This window comes from Podarcis gaigeae (assembly GCF_964106915.1).
Source record: "Podarcis gaigeae genome assembly, chromosome: 9".
NCBI classification, from domain to species: domain Eukaryota; kingdom Metazoa; phylum Chordata; class Lepidosauria; order Squamata; family Lacertidae; genus Podarcis; species Podarcis gaigeae.
Window position 1 is genome coordinate 76,875,256 of NC_139685.1, and position 19,960 is coordinate 76,895,215.

A 19,960-nucleotide genomic window follows, 5' to 3' on the forward strand; every position below is an offset into this window, starting at 1 on the left:
AGGGAGGTGAACACACTCCTTGACTTGATAAAGCTTCGCTGCCTCTTCTTATGTCTAATTATCGTATCAGGTTATCATCTCTTCTTGGGTCATTAGGAAAAAAGCCCACTCACCAAATCTCATCCAGATTCAGCTAATTACGATGATTTTAACTGCGCGAAATCCCACGGCAAGACCTTATTCGACACAGATCCAAACCCTTACTTCTCGCAAGCTACTACAAAGCTGCCTATGTCTCTGTTTGGGGCATTCTACCAAAAAACCCAAAAAAATACCCCAAACAGGATGGAAGGCCGGAGGGCTGGACTCAACGACGGAGAAACTGAGGCAGCAAACCAGTCATTTTCCGCCAGCTTCTAGCCAACACACAGTGTTCCAGGGAGAATAAAAAACAGTGATAGAATTATAAAGTACAACTGGGCATGATCCACCAGAAGGTTCTGCTCTCCCTGCTTGCTCCAGAGAACATCTGGGTGGATTGTGCCTTTTTACACTGAAAACAGAGGAATGATCAGCATTAAAGACTCAAGCCAGCTAGCACAAAATTATTTCTTCAGAGCTCTCCCGGTCTTTCCCAGATGCCGCCTGAAATCCTTTCAGCAGAGATGCCCACCTTTGTACCTTCTGCATTCCAAGCATGTGCTCTGCTACTAAAATATTCAACATTTATTTGGGGACCTGGGGTGCACTAGGGACCATGCAGGCCCAGCACAGCTGCACAGGCCTTTCAAAGCTTGCGGCATTAGCATTTCCAGAGACACAAATAAATCTACAAAGTGCGCCGCAAAACCCTTTACTAGGGCACAATTCTCATATCATATAGCCAAAGAAGGTGACTTGGGTCAGCGATGCACGGGACCCAGCTAGTAGGTCTCCAAACTCCAGGAGACAACAGGCTGACAACAATAAATTCAGTTGCAAATTGCAGGTGAATGATATACTGGAGAAATTAGGGGGGTGAGTTGTATCCCTGCTACATGGTTAGTTATGCAACCTAACTCTTTCTTCCTTTGTTTAAGCAACCTCAAGTAAATGTCAAGCAAGATCAGATGTCAAAGGTCAGGGAACATTTGAGATCGATAGAAAATCAATTCAAATCAAAAAGAAGCAAACTCCCGGAGCCATTGAGCCCAGGGAGAAATGATTCATACATCCCAGCTTATCGACCAACAGGAATAATTGTAAAAGATAGAAAGGAATGGTGGGGGCGAGAGAGGAGTTTGCGATGTGGAGCAATTTTGTACGAGAGCACCAAATTAAAGCATACTTGGGGGGAGGAGAGAGGAATAATAAAATTAGACCCACAGTTGTTGTTGTTTTTTTAAAAAAAACAGCAACAACCCACTAATATCTGTTTAAGAAATTTGCAAGCAGAATTGCGAACTTGAATCCTTGGCATCAGTCTAACTTTCTTCCAACGCTGTTTTGCTTTTCCACCCCAAAGTGTTAACTTCAGAAACACTTTCCAACAGCTTGACAACAAGAAACATAAAACCAGTTTCAGGGTGTGTGTGTGTGTGTGTGTGTGTGTGTGTGTATATATATATATATAAATGTTATCTGACACCTCCCATCAGTTCCAGCCTAAACTGTTTTTGATTCTGCTGAAAAACCCATCTGAAAAGAGTTATATTCATGAAAGTTCCAATGAGTTATAGTGAAACGTTAAGAGCAAAAACAAAGGTGAAATCAGGGTACCTGTTTTTCTTCCTCTCTTACTTAGCTTTAGGGATGGTGTTTTACCGGGAGATTTAGCAGGGGAAATAATGGAGGCCTTACAGCCTCCCGAAAACTAAATAATTGCAATTGCAATTCTGAAATTCCCCCTTCCTTTAAGCAGCTCCCCCCCCCCCCCAAGACATAGCGAATAAATCAACGACACGCTTTGCCCGTCAAACAGGAGAACTGGAATAACATGCGCCAGTCATTGGAGTCATCGGAAGAAAAAAATAAAGAAGAATGAACACCTTTCCCGTCCCAAACTCCTTGCCTCAACTTCTGCAGGAGAACCCACTAAATTCTTGGCAAATTTCAAAAGAGACAGGTATTGGGGATGGGGAAGAGAGACAGAAAACTATTGAAAGAAGGAGTTTGGGGGAGTTTCTTCCTCTCTCTTTCTTTTTTTTTGGGGGGGGGTAAGCATTTTCTGCCAGCCTTCTGCAGGCCCTACCTTTGAGCTGCGGTGTTGGCATCCAGAATGCCAGTCCCGTGCATCCAAGACCTCACAGCTGACAGCCCACCACCGGTCAAAGGCTCTTCCTTCATGGTCAGCCCTCCTCTGGGGAGACCCTCCTGGATGGAGAACATCAAAACAGCCTTTTAAGGGTCCTAGGTGTGCACGGCAGGGGGGCGGAGTGGGTGGGGAACAGGTCTTCTCGCCAAAACAATCCCAACCCCCCAACCCCCAGTCAGGGAGGGCTTCCACCGAAGAAAGTTTGGGGCTCCACTGTCTGCTTTCTTTTTTGGAAATTCCTCCCAAGCTTGGGGCAGGGTGGGGGGCAAACTCCTAGAATCCCCCTCAAAGCAAAACAGAAGGAGGGGATCTCTTCAGAAAACCAAAATCCAGCGGCTTCCAAGGTGGATTCAGGGAGAGAGTTTCCCTACTCAGCCACCTGCTCCTGAGCAGCTCGCAAAACCACGAGGTGCTGGGGTGACAATCCAAAGGCGGAGTATTTTGGACCGGTTTGTTTGTTTCCAAGTGACTGGGAAGGGTGGTTCTTGTTGGGCGGGGGGTGGGACTGGCTGTGTGTAAAGGGGGGGGGGAGAACAGCAGCCAAGCAGCTGGGAGGGGAGGGTTGTGCAGGAGGGGGGGGGAGAGAAAGGGATGGAGGGAGTGAGGAGAGGCAGAGAGAGAAGCCCCGGTGGGAGAGGGGGAGGGGGGAGGAGGAGGTGGCGAAAGGGGGGAGGAGGAGGAGAGGGGGCTGGAAGGAGGGATGAGAAAGAGAGAGAGAGAGAGAGAGAGAGAGAGAGAAAGCGAGGCAGGGGAAGAAAGGAGTGGCTGGAGGGATGGAGAGAGAGAGCGGGGTCAGGGCAACCGGAGGAGGCGTAGAGAGGACCAGAGCAAAGGAGAGAGAGAGAAAATAGAGGGATGGAGGCAGGATGCCGAGGAGGTGAGGAGGCGGAGGGAGGGATGGAGAGGGCAGGGAGCCGGATGGATGGGTGGGTGGTCGGGCGGGGAGGAGTTCAGAGGCCGGATGAGCGCCCGGCGGGCCGGATCAAGAGCAGACGCCAAGAAGTGATGGAGAGAGGGGACAGGACGGACGGCCCGGCCCGGGATACGCAGAAAGTTCAGGGGCGCACCGGGGGAGGGAGGTGAGTGGGGGAGCGGTGCGCGCTCCGGATCAGGGCGCTTGGGGACCCAGGATGGGGGTGGCGTGGGGGAAGAGACAGTGAACGGCGTTTTTTTGGGTATGGTGGACAGTTGGCACTTTCTGGGGCGCCCCTTCTGGAGAGAGCCCCCCGCCCCCCCCCCCCCCAGGACTGGAGCCCCCGAGGGGCTTTACCGAGGGCGCAGGCGGGTGGGAGCGCGGGCCGCCGCCGCCGCCTGCGGAGCCCCCATTCGCGGGCAGCAGCAGCAGGAGGAGCCTCCGGCGAGGGTCCCCGGAGAGCAGCCCAGCGGCGGCGGCTGCTCTCGCGCGCCTCCTGCGCCTCCTCCTGCGCCGCCCGGCCTGGGCTCCCGCCTCGTCGCCCTCGTCGTCGTCCTCGCCGTCCGGCAGCAGCACCATCAGCACGGCCAGCCAGTGCGGCGCGGGGCCGGCGGACGGGGACTCCAGGCGCAGGGGGACGACGGGGCTGCCGCCTCCTCCGCCGCCGCCGCCTCCGGCCGGGCCGAGCCGGGCCATGCCGCCTCCCTCCGCCTCCCCAGGGAGGGAGGAAGAGGAGGAGGAGGGGAGGGGGCTGGAGCCACCGGGCCGGGCAGGCTGACATCATCCGGGGAGGAGCGGACTCCGGGGGGACGGACGGACGGAGGGGGAGGAGGAGGCGGCGGAGGAGGAGGAGGAAGAGGAGGATGGCCACGGGCGGGGGGCGCGCGGGGGACGATGGCGGGGAGCAGCCTCCCCCATCTGAGAGTGGCCCCCCAAGATCGACCCCCAGCGCGCGCCCCGAAATCCTCTGCAGGGCGCTCTGCCTCCGGGAACCTCCGCCTGTGTGTGTCTCCCCTCCCCAAAAAGAAATGCATCTCTCTAAACCCCACAGAGCTCACCCCAGCCGCCGCCACCCCAAAAAACGGGGAAGCAGCCTCCCAAGTAGCCCTCAAGATCAAGTCCCCAGCGAACCCCCGAAATCCTCTGCAAGGGCGCGCTGCCTCCGGGACCTCTCCATATGTCGGCCCCACTATAAAAGTAGATGTGCCTCTCTAAACCCCACGGATTTCAACCCCCCCCCCCCAAAAAAAATGTGTAAAGTGGAAAAACCCTCTCTGGCCCCAGATTTTCTCTCCCCCACGGCAGGCGTTTGGATACCTGCTCCCCAAAAGGTTCCCAGGATTGCCGCCTTGTGCAAAAGAGGAGTTTTTGGTCCCCACGTCAAGGTCCTGAGAGCAGATTCTCCCATCTGGACACCAGCCCTGTAGAGGAGTCTTTGGACCAGGATTCACCCAGCACCACAAGCGTGTCACCCTAAGTCGCCCCCTGCCCTGAGCTCTCTTCCACGTGTTCCCCCACCCACCCACTCACTCTGGGGTGCCAACTTGAATAAAATATTGGGGGGGGGGCAGGTAAGTCCTGACCTGCATAATCTGTCACAGGACTTGGCTCTCACACACCATTTGAATGGCAATGCCCAGCAACTTTGGGGAGAGGCTAGTCCCCTCATATATTTTATGGGGGGGTGAAGGGAACTCGGCCCCTAGGAGTTGGCTCCTATGCACCCAATCAGGAACAGGCCCCAAAAGTCCTAGAAATAGGCTTCGCTGCAACCAGATTCTGCATTCCGCCCTGACCTGTTTAATGCAACCCCATCGAACCTGCGTGTTAATGTTGACAAGTGATGTCGGGGCACCTTTCGGCATGGAGTTATGTGTGGATGTGGTTAAAGTGGGACATGAAAGCTGATGGCACCTAATTATTATTATTCCAGGAAGCCCTAGCCTGGGAAAAGCAACAAGACTGAATTGAGGGAAAGTAGACTTTTCGCTCCTCTGGAAATCACTTTGCATTCAGCATAGCCCGCCAGGAAGTTCTCCTGCTCACAGACGCATTGGGGAAGAACGAGAACTTACAGGTGGAGTCCAGTAGCTTGGATGGGCAGGAGGAGTAACAGCATATTTTCTTTTCATTTATTTATTTCTTAGTACCTTTATATCCCACCTTTCCTGCAAGGAAATTGAGGCTGCCTACATCAATTCTCTGCCCTCCATTTTATCTTTGCAACAGCCCTGCGAGGGATAGGCAAGGCTAGGCTGAGAGAGAGAAACTGGCCCAAGATCACCTGGTGAGCTTCATGGTTGATTGGGGACTAGATTGGGGTTACCAGATGTCCCCATTTCCCGGGGACAGTCCCCGGATTTGCACATAAGTCCCTGGACAAATTCCATCCCCGGAATGTCCCCGGATTTCATCTAACACCCCCGGGAAACGCAGCAGTGGCAGTCTCAGCAGCCCGGAGCAGTTGGCTCTGGCTGGCTCGGAAGTCCCCATCTGATGGTGGTGCAGGGGCTCTCAGATGCAGCTTCTGAGCTGCCTCCACCTTCCCTGACCCCAGCAACTAAGCTGTGAAGGGAGGCTTCATGCTGCCTAACGGAGCAGCCTCCCAGCTCCTACTTGCATGCAAGCAGGAGCGGGGTGGGGATCTCTCCTTTCCCAGCTGAGGGATCCCTGCCTCCTCCTGCTCGCATGCAAGTGGGAATGGGATTGGGGATGCTCTGATGGCCTCGCCACCGCTGCTCTCAGCCCTCCTTGTCGGAGCCTTGTCAGTAAAACAGGGATATGTTTGTTCTCTGAAAAGTTCCTATATGGTCTCAAGCAAAGTGCACGATGCTGGTACTCTAGACTCACTGAAGTGTTGTTTTCTCTAGGTTTTCAGCAAGGTAAAGCTGATCCATGTGTGTTTGTCAAAAGAAGCTGTATTGCTTATTTTATGTTGATTATATTCTTTTCTTTTGGAAGGATGTCAAAATGTACAATAGCGCCCTAGCTCAACTGAAGGAGCACTTTGATGTGAAAGACTTTGGTGAGGTAACTACCTACCTATCTCTGGAAATAGAGAGAAACCAAGATGGTAATATTTTAGTACACCAGTCACAGAAAATTGCTGATGTGTTAACCAAACTAAACCTGATGGGTGCTAACCCTGTAGACACACCAATGACAACAGGTTATCAGGTAGATGATACTGAAGAAGCATTTTCTGACACTACACTGTACAGAAGTGTGCTAGGCAAACTAAACTTCATTGCCAGATGTTCAAGACCTGACATTGCAGTTAGCACGAATTTGCTAAGCAGACATGTCAACAATCCTACTGTTAAGGATTGGAGAACTCTGAAACGCATAGCACGTTATTTGAAAGGCACTATGCACTACAGGGGATGTGGGTGGCGCTGTGGGTTAAACCACAGAGCCTAGGACTTGCTGATCAGAAGGTCGGCGGTTCGAATCCTCATGATGGAGTGAGCTCCCGTTGCTCGGTCCCTGCTCCTGCCAACCTAGCAGTTCGAAAGCACGTCAAAGTGCAAGTAGATAAATAGGTACCGCTCTGGTGGGAAGGTAAACGGCATTTCTGTGCGCTGCTCTGGTTCGCCAGAAGTGGCTTAGTCATGCTGGCCACATGACCCGGAAGCTGTACGCCGGCTCCCTCGGCCAATAAAGCGAGATGAGCGTCGCAACCCCAGAGTCAGTCGCAACTGGACCTAATGGTCAGGGGTCTCTTTACCTTTACCTTATGCACTACAGACTGAGATTTAACAATCAGAAGTCTGGTGGTCTTGAGATATTTGCTGATGCAAGTTTTGGAAGTGAAACTACAGACAGGAAAAGCACGACTGGAGATAGAAGCCTCGGAGGAAGGGGAAACGTGGCGGTTGATGTCAAGGTGGCAGCAGCCGCTCTGCCACCACCATCGCTGCAGCATCAAGTCCCAAATGTGTAGTATTTTTGTTTGTTTGTTTGTTTAAAGTGTCCCCGGATTCATTGAAAAAAATCTGGTAACCTTAGACTAGATCCCTCGTCTCCCAGGCCCTAGACTGAGACACCAACCACTACCCCACACTAGTTCCTTCTTCACCTCTTCAGTCCTGACACAGAATTGCAGAAAAGACCTTAGAGTTCATCTAGTCCAATCCCATTCAGCGCAGAATCTGCAGTGCGATTTGCAGTAGCGGCATCCCTGGCAGACGGATGCCCAGCCTTTGTGTCAAAAGCAGGCGATATTCTGCATATGGGAGGTGAAGCCTGTGGTGTAGTGGTTAGTGGGCTGGACCAAGACCCAGGAGACCGGGGTTCGAATCCCCACTGGGTGACATTGGGTTAGCATCTGTCTCTCAACCTAGTATTCCTCGCAGGGTTGTTGTGAGGATAAAATGGGGGAGGTTATGTATGCCAGAGTGGGCTCTCTGGAAAGGTGGGCTGTAAGTGAATAGAATAAAATGATGTACATAAGAACAACCCTGCAGGATCCGGCCAGTGGCCGATCTAGTCCAGCATTCTCACAGTGGTCAACTAGATGCCCTAATGGAAGCAGGTTTCGAACAAGATCCCTCTCCTGTCCTGCAGTTTCTAGCAACCAGCATTCAGAAGCATCGCTGCCTCTGACAGCGAAGGCAGAGCGTGAGGATGAGCGCTCACACAAACATTTACTTTGATATCCAAAGATAGTTTAGCAGAATCATAGAATTGTACACTTGGAAGAGGACCATACGGGCCAGCTAAAACAATGCAGGAATCTTTAGGCTTGAACCTCAAACCCTGAGATTGAGAGTCTCAAATCGCTTGTGGGAACAGCTCAGAGGCTGCGAAAGAAGGAAGGTTAACAACAGGAAGAATTAGAGGAACCACCAGAAATGGCTATGAAAAGCATTAGAGATATGAGATGATTAGAACCCTCCAAACTTGAAGCATGGGAAGTCCTATTAAAAAATTTAAAATTTGGCGGAATATTTGGATTATTAGATACCATATTTTTACTCTATAAGACGCACCAGACCATAAGACACACCTAGTTTTTGGAGGAGGAAAACAAGAAAAAAATAAATCTCAATCCCTCTTGATGTTCTGGCTTCTGGGATAGCTGCGCAGCCTGCATTCGCTCCTTAACACACACACACATTTCCCCTTACTTTTTAGGAGGGAAAAAGTGAGTCTTATAGAGCAAAAAATGCGGTATGTATATGTATAATTTGGAATAGTTATTGTGATTTGATTGGATAGTGGAAAATTTAATAAAAATGATTTTTTTAAAAAAGAGAGAGAGAGAGTGAGTCTCATGTTCTCTACCGACTAAGCCAGCCTTTCTCAACCTGTGGCTCCCCACATGTTGTTGGGCTACAACTCCCATCAGCCCTAGCTAGCAAGGCCAGAGCTCAGGGATGATGGGAGTTGTAGTCCAACAACATCTGGGGACCCACAGGTTGAGAACCGCTGGACTAAGCCGGTTGCACATCCATGGTTAAACTGTGGAACTCTCTGCCACAAGGGGCACTGATGGCCTGCAACCTGGATGGCTTTAAAAGAGGATTGGACAAATTCATGGAGGAAGAGAGGGATATTGATGGCTACTAGCCAGGAGGGCTATGGTCTGCCTCCGCAGTTGGGGGCTTGTTGCTGGAAACAATGGGAGGGGAGGGGGCTCTTGTGTTCAAATACCGCATGCTGGTTTCCCACAGGCACTGAGAAAAGAGGATGCTGGACCAACTGGTCCCTTGGTCCGATTCAGCAGCCTGTTGTTATCTTCTTCTTTTTTAACGTTTTTTATTGACTTTTTCCACATAACAAATTATTTCATCAATTATATTTCCCCCCATTTTCCCACTCCCATCTCCCCCTCACACCCCTCCCTCCCCCCTCCATCTTCCCTCAGTTCCTCTTTCTGATTTATTAACACATATCATTCTCTGTATGTTATAAAAATGTAAAAATCTCTAAATTATCCATCTATTATATTAACAAATAAATTTGTGTCTGTTTATTCAAAACCTGCCAAGGAGTCCAATTCATTTTGTTGTTTCTTTAAGTACTTTGTAAAAGCCTCCCATTCTTCTTTGAAGTCACAGTTGTCCTCATCACGTAGTTTGTGTGTCAATTTCGCCAACTTCGCATAGTCCATCAGTTTCCCTTGCCACAGTTCTTTTTTTTTTTTAAAAAAAATTTTATTCATTTTCACAAATATAGCAAAATAAAAACATAACATAACATACAATGACATAACATAACATAACATACTAAGACATAACATACAATAACATACATAACACGACTTCCCCAAGCCTTCCCTTCACTGCACCCTTATTTTTTTTTTTAAGACAGCATTTCTAGCAATCCTTCATTCCAATTCATAACTGATTCTCTTTATATTTTATTTAAATTTAAGATTTAACAGCTATAATTCTCTATCTTATATCCCTTGACATTTTAGCATTCCGAAATTTTACAACAGTTCCTAAGATAAACTTTAAATTTTCTCCAGTCCTCTTCCACCGTCTCTCTCCTCTGGTCACGGATTCTGCCGGTCATCTCTGCCAATCCCATAAATTCTGTCACCTTGGTCTGCCATTCTTCCAGAGTGGGTAGTTCTTGCTTCTTCCAATATTTTGCTAGTAGAATTCTTGCTGCTGTGGTTGCATACATGAAGAATGTTCTGTCTTCCTTTGGTACCATTTGGTCGACAATGCCCAAGAGAAAAGCCTCTGGTTTTTTAACAAATGTCCGCTTGAGAATTTTCTTCATTTCATTATAGATCATTTCCCAGTAGGCCTTAATCTTTGGGCAGGTCCACCAAAGGTGGTAAAAAGTTCCTTCACATTCATTACACTTCCAGCAATTATTATTGGGCAAATGATATATCTTTGCTAGCCTGGCTGGGGTCATGTACCACCTATAGATCATTTTCATTATATTCTCTTTTAAGGCAGTGCATGCCGTAAATTTAATGCCTGTGGTCCATAACCTTTCCCAGTCCGCAAACATAATGTCATGACCAATATCTTGTGCCCATTTAATCATTGCTGATTTAACTGTTTCATCTTGGGTGTTCCATTTCAGCAGCAAATTATACATTCTAGACAAATTCTTAGTATTGGGCTCCAATAGTTCCGTTTCTAACTTTGACCTCTCCTTCTGAAATCCTACTTTCCTGTCTTGCTTAAATGTTTCATTAATCTGCTGGTGATGTAACCAGTCTCTGACTTTAGGTTTTAATTTCTCCAAGCTCTGTAATTTGAGCTTTTCACCATCATATTCCAAGATTTCACTGTATTTTGGCCAGTCTGAATCCATATTAAGTTTTTTTACCGCTTTAGCTTCCAGGGGTGACAACCACCTGGGGGTTTTATTTTCCAACAAATCTTTATAACGATTCCATACATTAAACAATGCTTTCCTGACAATATGGTTTTTAAAACCTCTATGCACTTTTACCTTGTCATACCATAAATATGCATGCCAACCGAAGTTGTTATCATATCCTTCTAGATCTAAAATGTCTGTATTCTCAAGAAGTAGCCATTGCTTCAGCCAGCAAAAAGCTGCTGCTTCATAATAAAGTCTTAAGTCCGGCAGAGCAAAGCCCCCTCTATCCTTTGCATCAGTTAGAATCTTAAATTTTATTCTGGGCTTTTTGCCCTGCCAGACAAAATTAGATATATCTTTCTGCCACTTCTTGAAACAGTCCATTTTGTCCAAAATTTGTAATGTCTGAAATAAAAACAACACTCTCGGCAATACATTCATCTTAATAACAGCAATTCGGCTTAACAAGGAGAGTCTTAACCTAGACCATATGTCGAGATCTTTCTTCACCTCCAACCAACATTTCTCATAGTTATCTTTAAATAGGTTCACATTTTTTGATGTTAAGTTCACCCCCAGGTATTTCACCTTTTTTGTTATTTCTAAACCGGTTTCTCTTTGAAAGCTATCTTTTTCCTCGATCGTTAGATTTTTCCCCAGCACCTTCGTCTTTTGTTTGTTTAATTTAAAACCTGCCACTTGACCAAATATTTCAATAAGTTCTAAAGCTCTTTTCGTACTGGCTTCTGGTTGTTGCAGAGTTAAAACTAGATCATCTGCAAAAGCTCTTAACTTATAATGTTTAGTTCCGAGTCTTATCCCTTCTACCAGCTGGTCCCTTCTGATCATGTTCAATAATACCTCCAGGACAGATATAAATAATAGAGGGGATATTGGGCATCCCTGTCGTGTCCCTTTTTCTATTGGAATCTCATCCATAACCATACCGTTCACAATTAATTTAGCCTTTTGTTCAGAGTATATTGCACTTATACCATTTTCAAAATTATGGCCTACCCCCATCCCATGGAGATTCCTCTTTAGAAAGGTCCAAGAAATATTGTCAAAGGCTTTCTCCGCATCCACAAAGATCAACACTGCTTTTCTGTTTATCTCCATCTCCAGGAGTTCTAATATATCTATAATATTTCTCACATTGTCTGACATGTATCTCCCTGGGAGAAAGCCTGTTTGGTCTTTATGAATCTCCTCTGATAACACTATTTTAAATCTTTTTGCTAAAATTTCTGCAAAAATTTTATAATCCACATTTAAGAGTGATATAGGGCGGTAGTTCTTAACTTGGTGTTTCTCAGTTTCTGTCTTTGGTATAAGTGAGATGAATGCCTCTTTCCACGATTCGGGAGCCTTTTTCCCCTCTAAGATTTGGTTGCATACTTCCTTCAATGGTTGTATTAACCATTCCTTCAATGCTTTGTAGTATCTCGCCGTCAGTCCATCTGGTCCTGGTGATTTTCCCAGTTGCATTTTTTGGATGGCACCCTCTATTTCTTGGTCTGTAATTTTCTCATTTAAAGTCCTCTTGCTTTTTTCAGAAATCTTTGAGAGTCCATATTTTTTAATGAATTCTTCAATCTCTTGTTCTTTCTTTGGCCCTTGAGCATATAACTTTTTGAAATAACTTTGGAAACAATTGCTAATCTCGTTTGGTTTATTGATAAATTTACCATCCACTTCTAGGGATGTCACGGTGTTCAGCTTTTGTCTCTTTTTCAGTTGCCATGATAGCAATTTCCCACATTTATCTGCTGATTCAAATGATTTTTACCTCATTTGTTTTATTTTCCATTCTATCTCCTCATTCACCAGTTCCATATATTGAGTCTGATAGTACTTTATTTCTCTTAGGATCTCCTGAGATTTAGGTTTAGACCTCAATTTCTTCTCTCCTTCTTTTATTTGATTCCAGATTTTTTCCTTCTTCTCATTCTGTTGTTTCTTCTTTATGGAGTTTTGCTGAATCAGGAAACCTCGCATCACGGCCTTGCTTGCATCCCATATTATTCTTCTTTCCACCTCTGATCTTAAATTTATCTCGAAATAGTCCTTCAATGTCTTTTGGGCCTTTTTGTAGATTGTTTCATCTTTAAACAGGGTGTCATTCATTCTCCATCTGAAGGTTCCAGTTGTTGTCAGCTTCATTTCCATCTTTACTGCATTGTGATCGGAACAAGTTTTTGGGCAGATTTCTGTCTTTTTAACCCTTGGTGCCAGATTGCTGGAAATCCATATTTGGTCAATCCTGGTCCATGTCATTTTTGCTTCAGAGAAGAAGGTCCCCTCTCTTTCTAGAGGGTTCCTTGTTCTCCAGATATCAATCAAGTCCATGGTGTCAGTCAGTTCAAAAAAAGTCTTTGGCAGTCTCCCATCCTTGGAAATCGTTTGTCTCTGCGCTTTATCCATGTTTGTGGAGACTACTCCGTTCATATCTCCCATAAATATTATTTTAAAGTCCATAAAATCCATTAACGCCTCATGCAACTTCTTAAAGAACTCGGCCTTCCCTTCATTAGGTGCATAAACTCCTACAATCAGAATTTTTTCTCCTTGAATTTGAATTTCCACTGCCAGAAATCTTCCTTGTTCATCCTTGAAAATTAATTTTGGTTCTAATTTTTCTTTCACATAAATCACAACTCCCCTTTTCTTAACTTTGTCAGAAGAAATGAATTCTTGTCCCAATCTTTTATTTATCAAAAGTTTTCTATTTATCCTGGCAATATGGGTTTCTTGCAAACATATTATATCTAGATGTTCTTTCTTTAATATGTGAAACACCTGTCCTCTTTTTCGGGGATGGTTCAGGCCGTGACAGTTCCAACTCAAAAATTGCAGAGACATTTCTGTTATTGGGCTGCTTTTCTGCCGACTGCTCCAAGTTCTTGTTCCTCGTCAGTAGGTGCTGGGGCAAGTCCAAATGATAGATTTGCTATATCTGGTATTTCCCTCTCTTCTACAGTTCCTTTCTCAAAGTCCTCAAAGTATTTCTCCAAAAATTGGTCTTTATCTTGAGTTGTTTTGATCTTAATTTTCTTCCCTTTGAAGTTGAAGGACAATCCTTGTGGAAATTCCCACCTAAATGGGATGTTATATTTTTTCAGCAAATCTGCTAAAGTCTTAAATTGAAACCTCACCTCTAGGAAGTGCTTAGGAATGTCCTTGAAGATCTGTACCTGGGAATTCTTAATAATCAGGGCCTTCTGAAAATGTAGGTTCAGTATTTTATCCCTTTCTTCTTTGGATCTTAAGGTAATTAAACAATCCCTTGGTTTCTTGCCTTGTTTTCTGCCAATCCGGAAGGCTGAGGTAATTGCAAATTCCTGCTCCTCTTCCCCTCCTAGTTCATCAATCCAAAATTCTTGGAATTTATCTGTCAGGAAGTCTCCCAGGTTACCCTGTTCTTCCTTGCCACAGTTCTTTGGTCGGGGTTTCTTCATTCTTCCATCCTTGCGCTATTAAGACTCTTGCCGCCGTTGTCGTGTACATAAATATGTTCTTCATTTTCCTTGGCAGGTCTTTCCCTGCAAACCCTAACAAAAATGCTTGTTTTTTTTACAAATGTTGATTTAAACATTTTCTTCAACTCATTATATATCATTTCCCAATTTTTAAAAATTTCTCTGCAATCCCACTGCCTGTTCTGTTCTTAATGCTTTTCAACAGAGAGCAATTCTGCACATCGTGATGAGCCACCAAAATACAAAATGTTGAGTGATCGTGTGAATACGATCTGTGGGAATGTCCCCTAGAAAGACCACCATCCCACTCTGGGCTTTGGCACAAGTTAACTGTCTTTGATGGCTGGTGACTGCTAGCTATTGAGCATGCCACAGCTTCCATGAAAGCTGGGGAGGGGGATAAGGCAGGTGGGTGAGAAATGTGGTCGTATTTTATAGGTGCACAGTGGAAGAACTCTTCCATCTTTTTGCAGCTGGGTGGCAAGAAGCATTCGGGGTGCGGGGACAACGCTTCATGCTGCTGGTCTTGAGGAAACTGGCGTTGCTTTTTAAGAGACTGTACCAGTTTGTGTGGATGCCTGCCTGCTCGCTGTGTACCTTGTAAATAAAGATATCTTACCAGAAAAAAAAAACTCAGCAGCCATGGAGTCTCTATGTCCGTCCAAGGGAAGCGGCCCAATCCAAAAAGGTAGCTCCAGAGATGTCCTGCGACTCTCAGGAAGCAGGAAAAGCCACAAACGCCAAGGGCTCTGCAACTCCCTGTACTTGATACACACACACAAACTGCACAATTGCAGTTGCACATGCAATCAAACCCCATCCAGCAGGTTTATGATATAAAGGACTTCCCTTCTCCTCTTTCCATGGTTCCTTTTGCATATCATAAAAGGTAAAGGGACCCCCGACCATTAGGTCCAGTCGTGACCGACTCTGGGTTGCAGTGCTCATCTCGCTTTGTTGGCCGAGGGAGCCGGTGTACAGCTTCCGTGTCATGTGGCCAGCAGGACTAAGCCGCTTCTGGTGAACCAGAGCAGCACACGGAAACGCCGTTTACCTTCCTGCCGGAGTGGTATCTATTTATCTACTTGCACTTTGACTTGCTTTCGAACTGCTAGGTTGGCAGGAGCAGGGACTGAGCAATGGGAGCTCATCCTGTCACGGGGATTCGAACTGCCGACCTTCTGATTGGCAAGCCCTAGGCTCAGTGGTTTAACTCACAACGCCACCCTCGTCCAACTTAGCATATCATAAACCCCTTTATATTTTACAAAAACTATACCATTCAGTATTCCATTATTACATCCATCAAACCTTATTTACACTGTTGAATTTATCTCAACACTGCCAGCATTTTCAGCTGTACACAGTTATTTTCCATATATTCAACAAACGTTTTCCAGTCTTCTCGAAACCTTATGTTCTTCTTGTTCCCTTATTCTATACGTAAAGTTCACAAGCTGCACATATTCTGTCAACTTAAATTGCCATTCTTCTTTTCTTGGGACCTCGCTCGTTTTCCATTTTTGGGCTAACAAAACAAGGGCCGCAGTAGTGGCATACATAAATAACCTCTTTTGACCCCTGGGAATTTCAGTCTGAATTATCCCCAACAGAAAAGACTCTGGGGTTTTGGGGGGAAAGTACTTCTCACCTGGAGCATCATCCTTCTCACCTGGAAGGCAAAAGCTTCTCACCTGGAGCATCATCCTGTTTTATTTTGCTCTTCCAGGCCTGCCCCTCACATTCACCACTTCTCTCTCACAGCCCTGGATCTCTCCCTCCCACATTCTCAAGATCTCTGTGTGAGTATCAAAGACCCCTTTGCTAAGCAGCTCACAGTTCCAGCCCAGCTACCAGGCAGCATAGGGCAAATTTTCACAGGGAGTGCTGGATGCAAAATACAGCGCTGGGTTCAGCGCTGCCACCGAAAATCTCAGCTGCCACCGAAGAGTAAAACACAAAGCAAGTCTCTGTCCCCCTTTGGCTGCAAAAGTGTGGGTAACCCTTGCTGAGATCTCAAAAGCCAGAGTGAGATTTGCAGAGGATGGAATGCCCCGGGTGGTTTGTTTCTTTTCCCTGTGGGTGGGACCTGAATAAATTATGCAGATGAAGGGAAATCTTGCAAACTTGCATAAGCCACACAAATCTTAGAGGGGTGCAACAGAGAGCCTTGCGAAGACCAACAGATTTAGGGCTAAACAAAAAAAAAATATAAAATCCTTCCAGTAGCACCTTAAAGACCAACTAAGTTAGTTCTTGGTATGAGCTTTCGTGTGCATGCACACGAAAGCTCATACCAAGAACTGACTTAGTTGGTCTTTAAGGTGCTACCGGAAGGATTTTTTTTTGTTTTGACTATGGCAGACCAACACGGCTACCTATCTGTAACTAGATTTAGGGCTGCAATCCTAGACCCACTTACCTGGGAGCAAGTACCACTGAACTCAACGGGCGTAATAACTTTTGATTTCTTCTGGCCGAGGTCTTTGGTTGGGCTAGAGGAACCAGCTTCACTGTTTGCATGAAACGACTACCAAACTGGGGAGATGTTTTTATACCCCAGGTGTGGAAGCGAGTAAGATAAATATTTCTGGTTTACAAAACCAAGGTTAAAAGATTGCTTGCCCTTTTGGTCTTGTGTTACAAAGCAACAGTATTTTTCTTCGTTGCTGTGTATGCAAGAGTTTTAATACAGCTACCCAGACAATAAAGATGTGTTCTCTGCTGTCCTTGGAGGGCAGAACCATCAGTTACAGGAGAGCAGATTTTGGCTAAACATTATCCCAAATGTCTTGACTGAAAGAACAGCTCAGCGATGGAACCAGCTCAGATTCCATTATATGATCCTACTGTTCACCTAGGTCACCCTTTTTTAATACAACTGAATTGAGTTCCTCTGGACCACCACATCAAATCTGTTAGCCTTCCAATGTGCCATTCTTTCTTGGCCAGTCTTGCTTCAGTCAGTCACCAGGTAAGAAAAATGAGAGGTTTTTTCCCATTCTTTCCTGGGTATGTTAGGCCAATCGGTGTTAAAGAAGAACAGAACATTTTTTATGTATGCCACAACAGCAGCAAGAATACTTATCGCAAAGTACTGGAAGACACAAGAATTACCTACTGTGGAAGAATGGCAGATGAAAGTTATAGACTATATGGGACTGGCAGAAATGACTGGCGGAATCCGTGACCAGGGAAAAGAGACGGCGGAAGAAGATCGGAAGAAATTTAAGGACTATCTTAAGAAACATTGCAAGATTATTGAATGTTAGAACGCTGTTGACTTAGAAATTAAGGGGGTTTTAGCTGTAATGATTATGTATAAGAAAAGGAAGATTAAAAATTAAATCAGAAATTAGGGGAAGGATTTGCTGAATTGGCTTGATTAGAGATTGGAATACAGAGAGGGGAGGTACGAAGAGGACGGGAAAGTAAGGTATACGACTATAAGGGAATGAAATTATACTTGTTATTTGTTTTGTATGTATGTCTATCTTATTGTCATTTTTGCTTTTCTTTTTTTCTTTTTTTGTTGTTTTTATGTTATTTAAGTTGTTGAAAACTTTAATAAATATTCTTTAAAAAAAAAGAGAGGTTTTTCCCATTCTTGACCTAACCCCTTCAGATCCAAGGCTCCTGATTGTGGATGAGGAACAGCTGAAGGAACTGGGTATGTTTAGCCTGGAAAAGAGGAGACTGAGAAGAGATCTGATAGCCATCTTCAAATATCTCATGGAAGATGGAGCAAGCCTGTTTTCTCCTGCTCTGGAGGGAAGGACTCGAACCCACGGCTTCAAGTTGCAAGGAGATTCCGACTTAAGATCAGGAAGAACTTTCTGATGCTAAGAGCAGTTTGACAGTGGAATGGGCCAATAGGAGGTGGAGGTTTTTAAGCAGAGATTGGATGGCCATCTGTCATTGATGCTTTAGTTGAGATTCCTGCATTGCAGGGGGTTGGACTAGATGACCCTCGGGGTCCCTTCCAACTCTACAGTTCTATGATTATGTGATTTCAGACATCAGGAAGTCTCCCTGCCCACAACCTGCTGGGCAGGGAGGAGAGACCAGGGGTGTGAGAGAGAGGAGGTGAGAGAGAGGGGGGTCTTTTCCATTTGGCTCTGACCCCCACCCACTGCCAGATTCGGTCTCACCCACCACCAGTTCACAGTCGGACAGCGTATTACCCATCCCCACGAGAGGAATGTGGGTCACACAGAAAAAAGTCCGACCGCCACCACTATGAAACAGAGGCGCTAATTCCCTTTTCATGCACCCAAAGATGGAGCAGTGGCCGGGTGGCCGGGAAGAGTGAGGTCATTGCTGTGAGGAGCCAAGTCGAGATGGGAGATAATGGAAACCCCTTTTACTGGGAATGGACTCATTTGGGCATTTTATCCTAGCGGAAATAACAGCACCTGTATCCCACAAGGCCATTAGCGGCTGGGAGAGAAGTCCTTTTGAGTGGACCTAAATGGAGGTGGGCAAGCGCCGCGGGAAAAAGCTTCTTCCCCAAAGGGATGGGAGCCCCCGGCTTTCGATCTCAGGACCCATAGAGCACCAAAGCAGCGCTCACTAGGGATCCATTTGCAGAGCACCATTCGCATTCGTAAGAAGGGCCCTGCAGCCGGGTCTCGCAAAAGAGCCTAAGAAGAGGCTGCTGGATGAGACCAATGGCTCATCAAGTCCAACATCTTGCCACCCAGATGATGATGATTGTTATTGTTATTATTATTAACAGGATTTGAGCACCAGAGCCCCCTCCTCTCCTGTAGTTTCCAGCAACGGGTAGAATAATAGAATCACAGAATTGTAGAGTTGGAAGGGTCCCCGAGGGTCATCTAGTCCAACCCGCTGCAATCTCAGGAATCTCAGCTTAAGCATCCCTGACAGATGGCCCTTCCACCTCTCCTTAAAAACCTCCAAGGAAGGAGAGTCCATAACCTCCAGAGGGAGACCGTTTAACTGTCGAACAGCTCTTAACCTCAGGAAAAACTTTCTGATGCTGAGTCGGAATTTCCTTCCTTGTAACTTGAAGCCACAGGTTCGAGTCCTACCCTCCAGAGCAGGAGAAAACAAAGTTGTTCCCTCTTCCTCATGACAGCCTTTGAGATCCTCTTTTAAAGCTATCCGAGTTGTAGTCCAACAACATCTGGAGACCCAAAATTGAGAAAGGTTGTTCCAGACTGTTGGGGAGTCCAGCAATTCCAGGAGGACGACAGGTCAAGGGGCTGGTTTTTATTTCCTTTATGGTTTTGGCATTCCATTTTCTTCATTTTGGGCTTAAACTCGGAACGCGTTTTTCTGCACAAACCGCCCAGGACTAGAGTCAGACATGGAAGAACATAGGCTCGTTGCCCCACCTAGTGGCAAGAAGTTGCAAAGGCGGTTAGTGACCCAAATCTCATGCAATATTGCCCTTCTTCCCTAAAATAAAGAAAACAGCGTGCAAAATGGGGCCACCTCCTAGATACGGTTTGGGTCTGCACTGGGGAAAACCTTCAGCTATGCAGAAAAATACAATGCAGGTCTGAGTACTTTTAAGAGAGGGAAACCCCCCTCCCAACATATGAAATCTACAGTAGCACAACATCTTATTCTGGGAACAGCTGTGAGCCCTGAACAGGGAACCAGGCAGAAGGCCTTCTCGGTGGTGGTGCCCTGACTTTCTAAAAGTCAGAAAGTTGTTTGTTTCTTTGACATCTGATGGCAGTTCCCACTGCAAGAAGCTAGAGAACCAGGCAGAGGGCCTTCTTGGTAGTGGCGCCCGCCCTGTGGAACACCCTCCCATCAGATGTCAAGGAGATAAGCAACTTTCTGACTTTTAGAAGACACCTGAAGGCAGCCCTGTTTAGGGAAGTTTTTAATGTCTGATGTTTTATTGCATTTTTAATATTTTGTTGGAAGCTGCCCAGAGTGGCTGAGGAGGCCCGGCCAGATGGGCGGGGTATAAGTAATAAATTATTATTATTATTACTACAGGAATCTTAGGGCATTTTCATATTTTTTTTTTAAAGTACGTTTGTAATGCATAAGGCTGTG

At 46.0% G+C, this 19,960-nt stretch overlaps 2 protein-coding genes across 4 annotated transcripts in view; one reads left to right on the forward strand and one right to left on the reverse strand.

The window, feature by feature from the left end:
* The window catches only part of LOC310852690 (transcription factor COE1-like), a 96,324-nt gene extending 92,428 nt beyond the window's left edge, over positions 1 to 3,896 (reverse strand). Inside the window, exons 1-2 of one of the 3 annotated variants that reach the window (XM_083756510.1) lie at positions 3,504 to 3,896; positions 2,171 to 2,292 (exon numbers count right to left, since the gene is read on the reverse strand). In XM_083756510.1, the coding sequence (XP_083612636.1) occupies positions 2,171 to 2,292; positions 3,504 to 3,842 (461 nt within the window). In that variant the 5' untranslated portion in view covers positions 3,843 to 3,896. The remainder of the gene's footprint in view (positions 1 to 2,170; positions 2,293 to 3,503) is intronic. The other 2 variants (XM_083756508.1, XM_083756509.1) reach the window with 2 other exon arrangements.
* LOC310852737 (PC-esterase domain-containing protein 1B-like) overlaps positions 1 to 19,960 on the forward strand; it is a 390,021-nt gene that overhangs the window by 337,942 nt on the left and 32,119 nt on the right. The window lies entirely within an intron of this gene.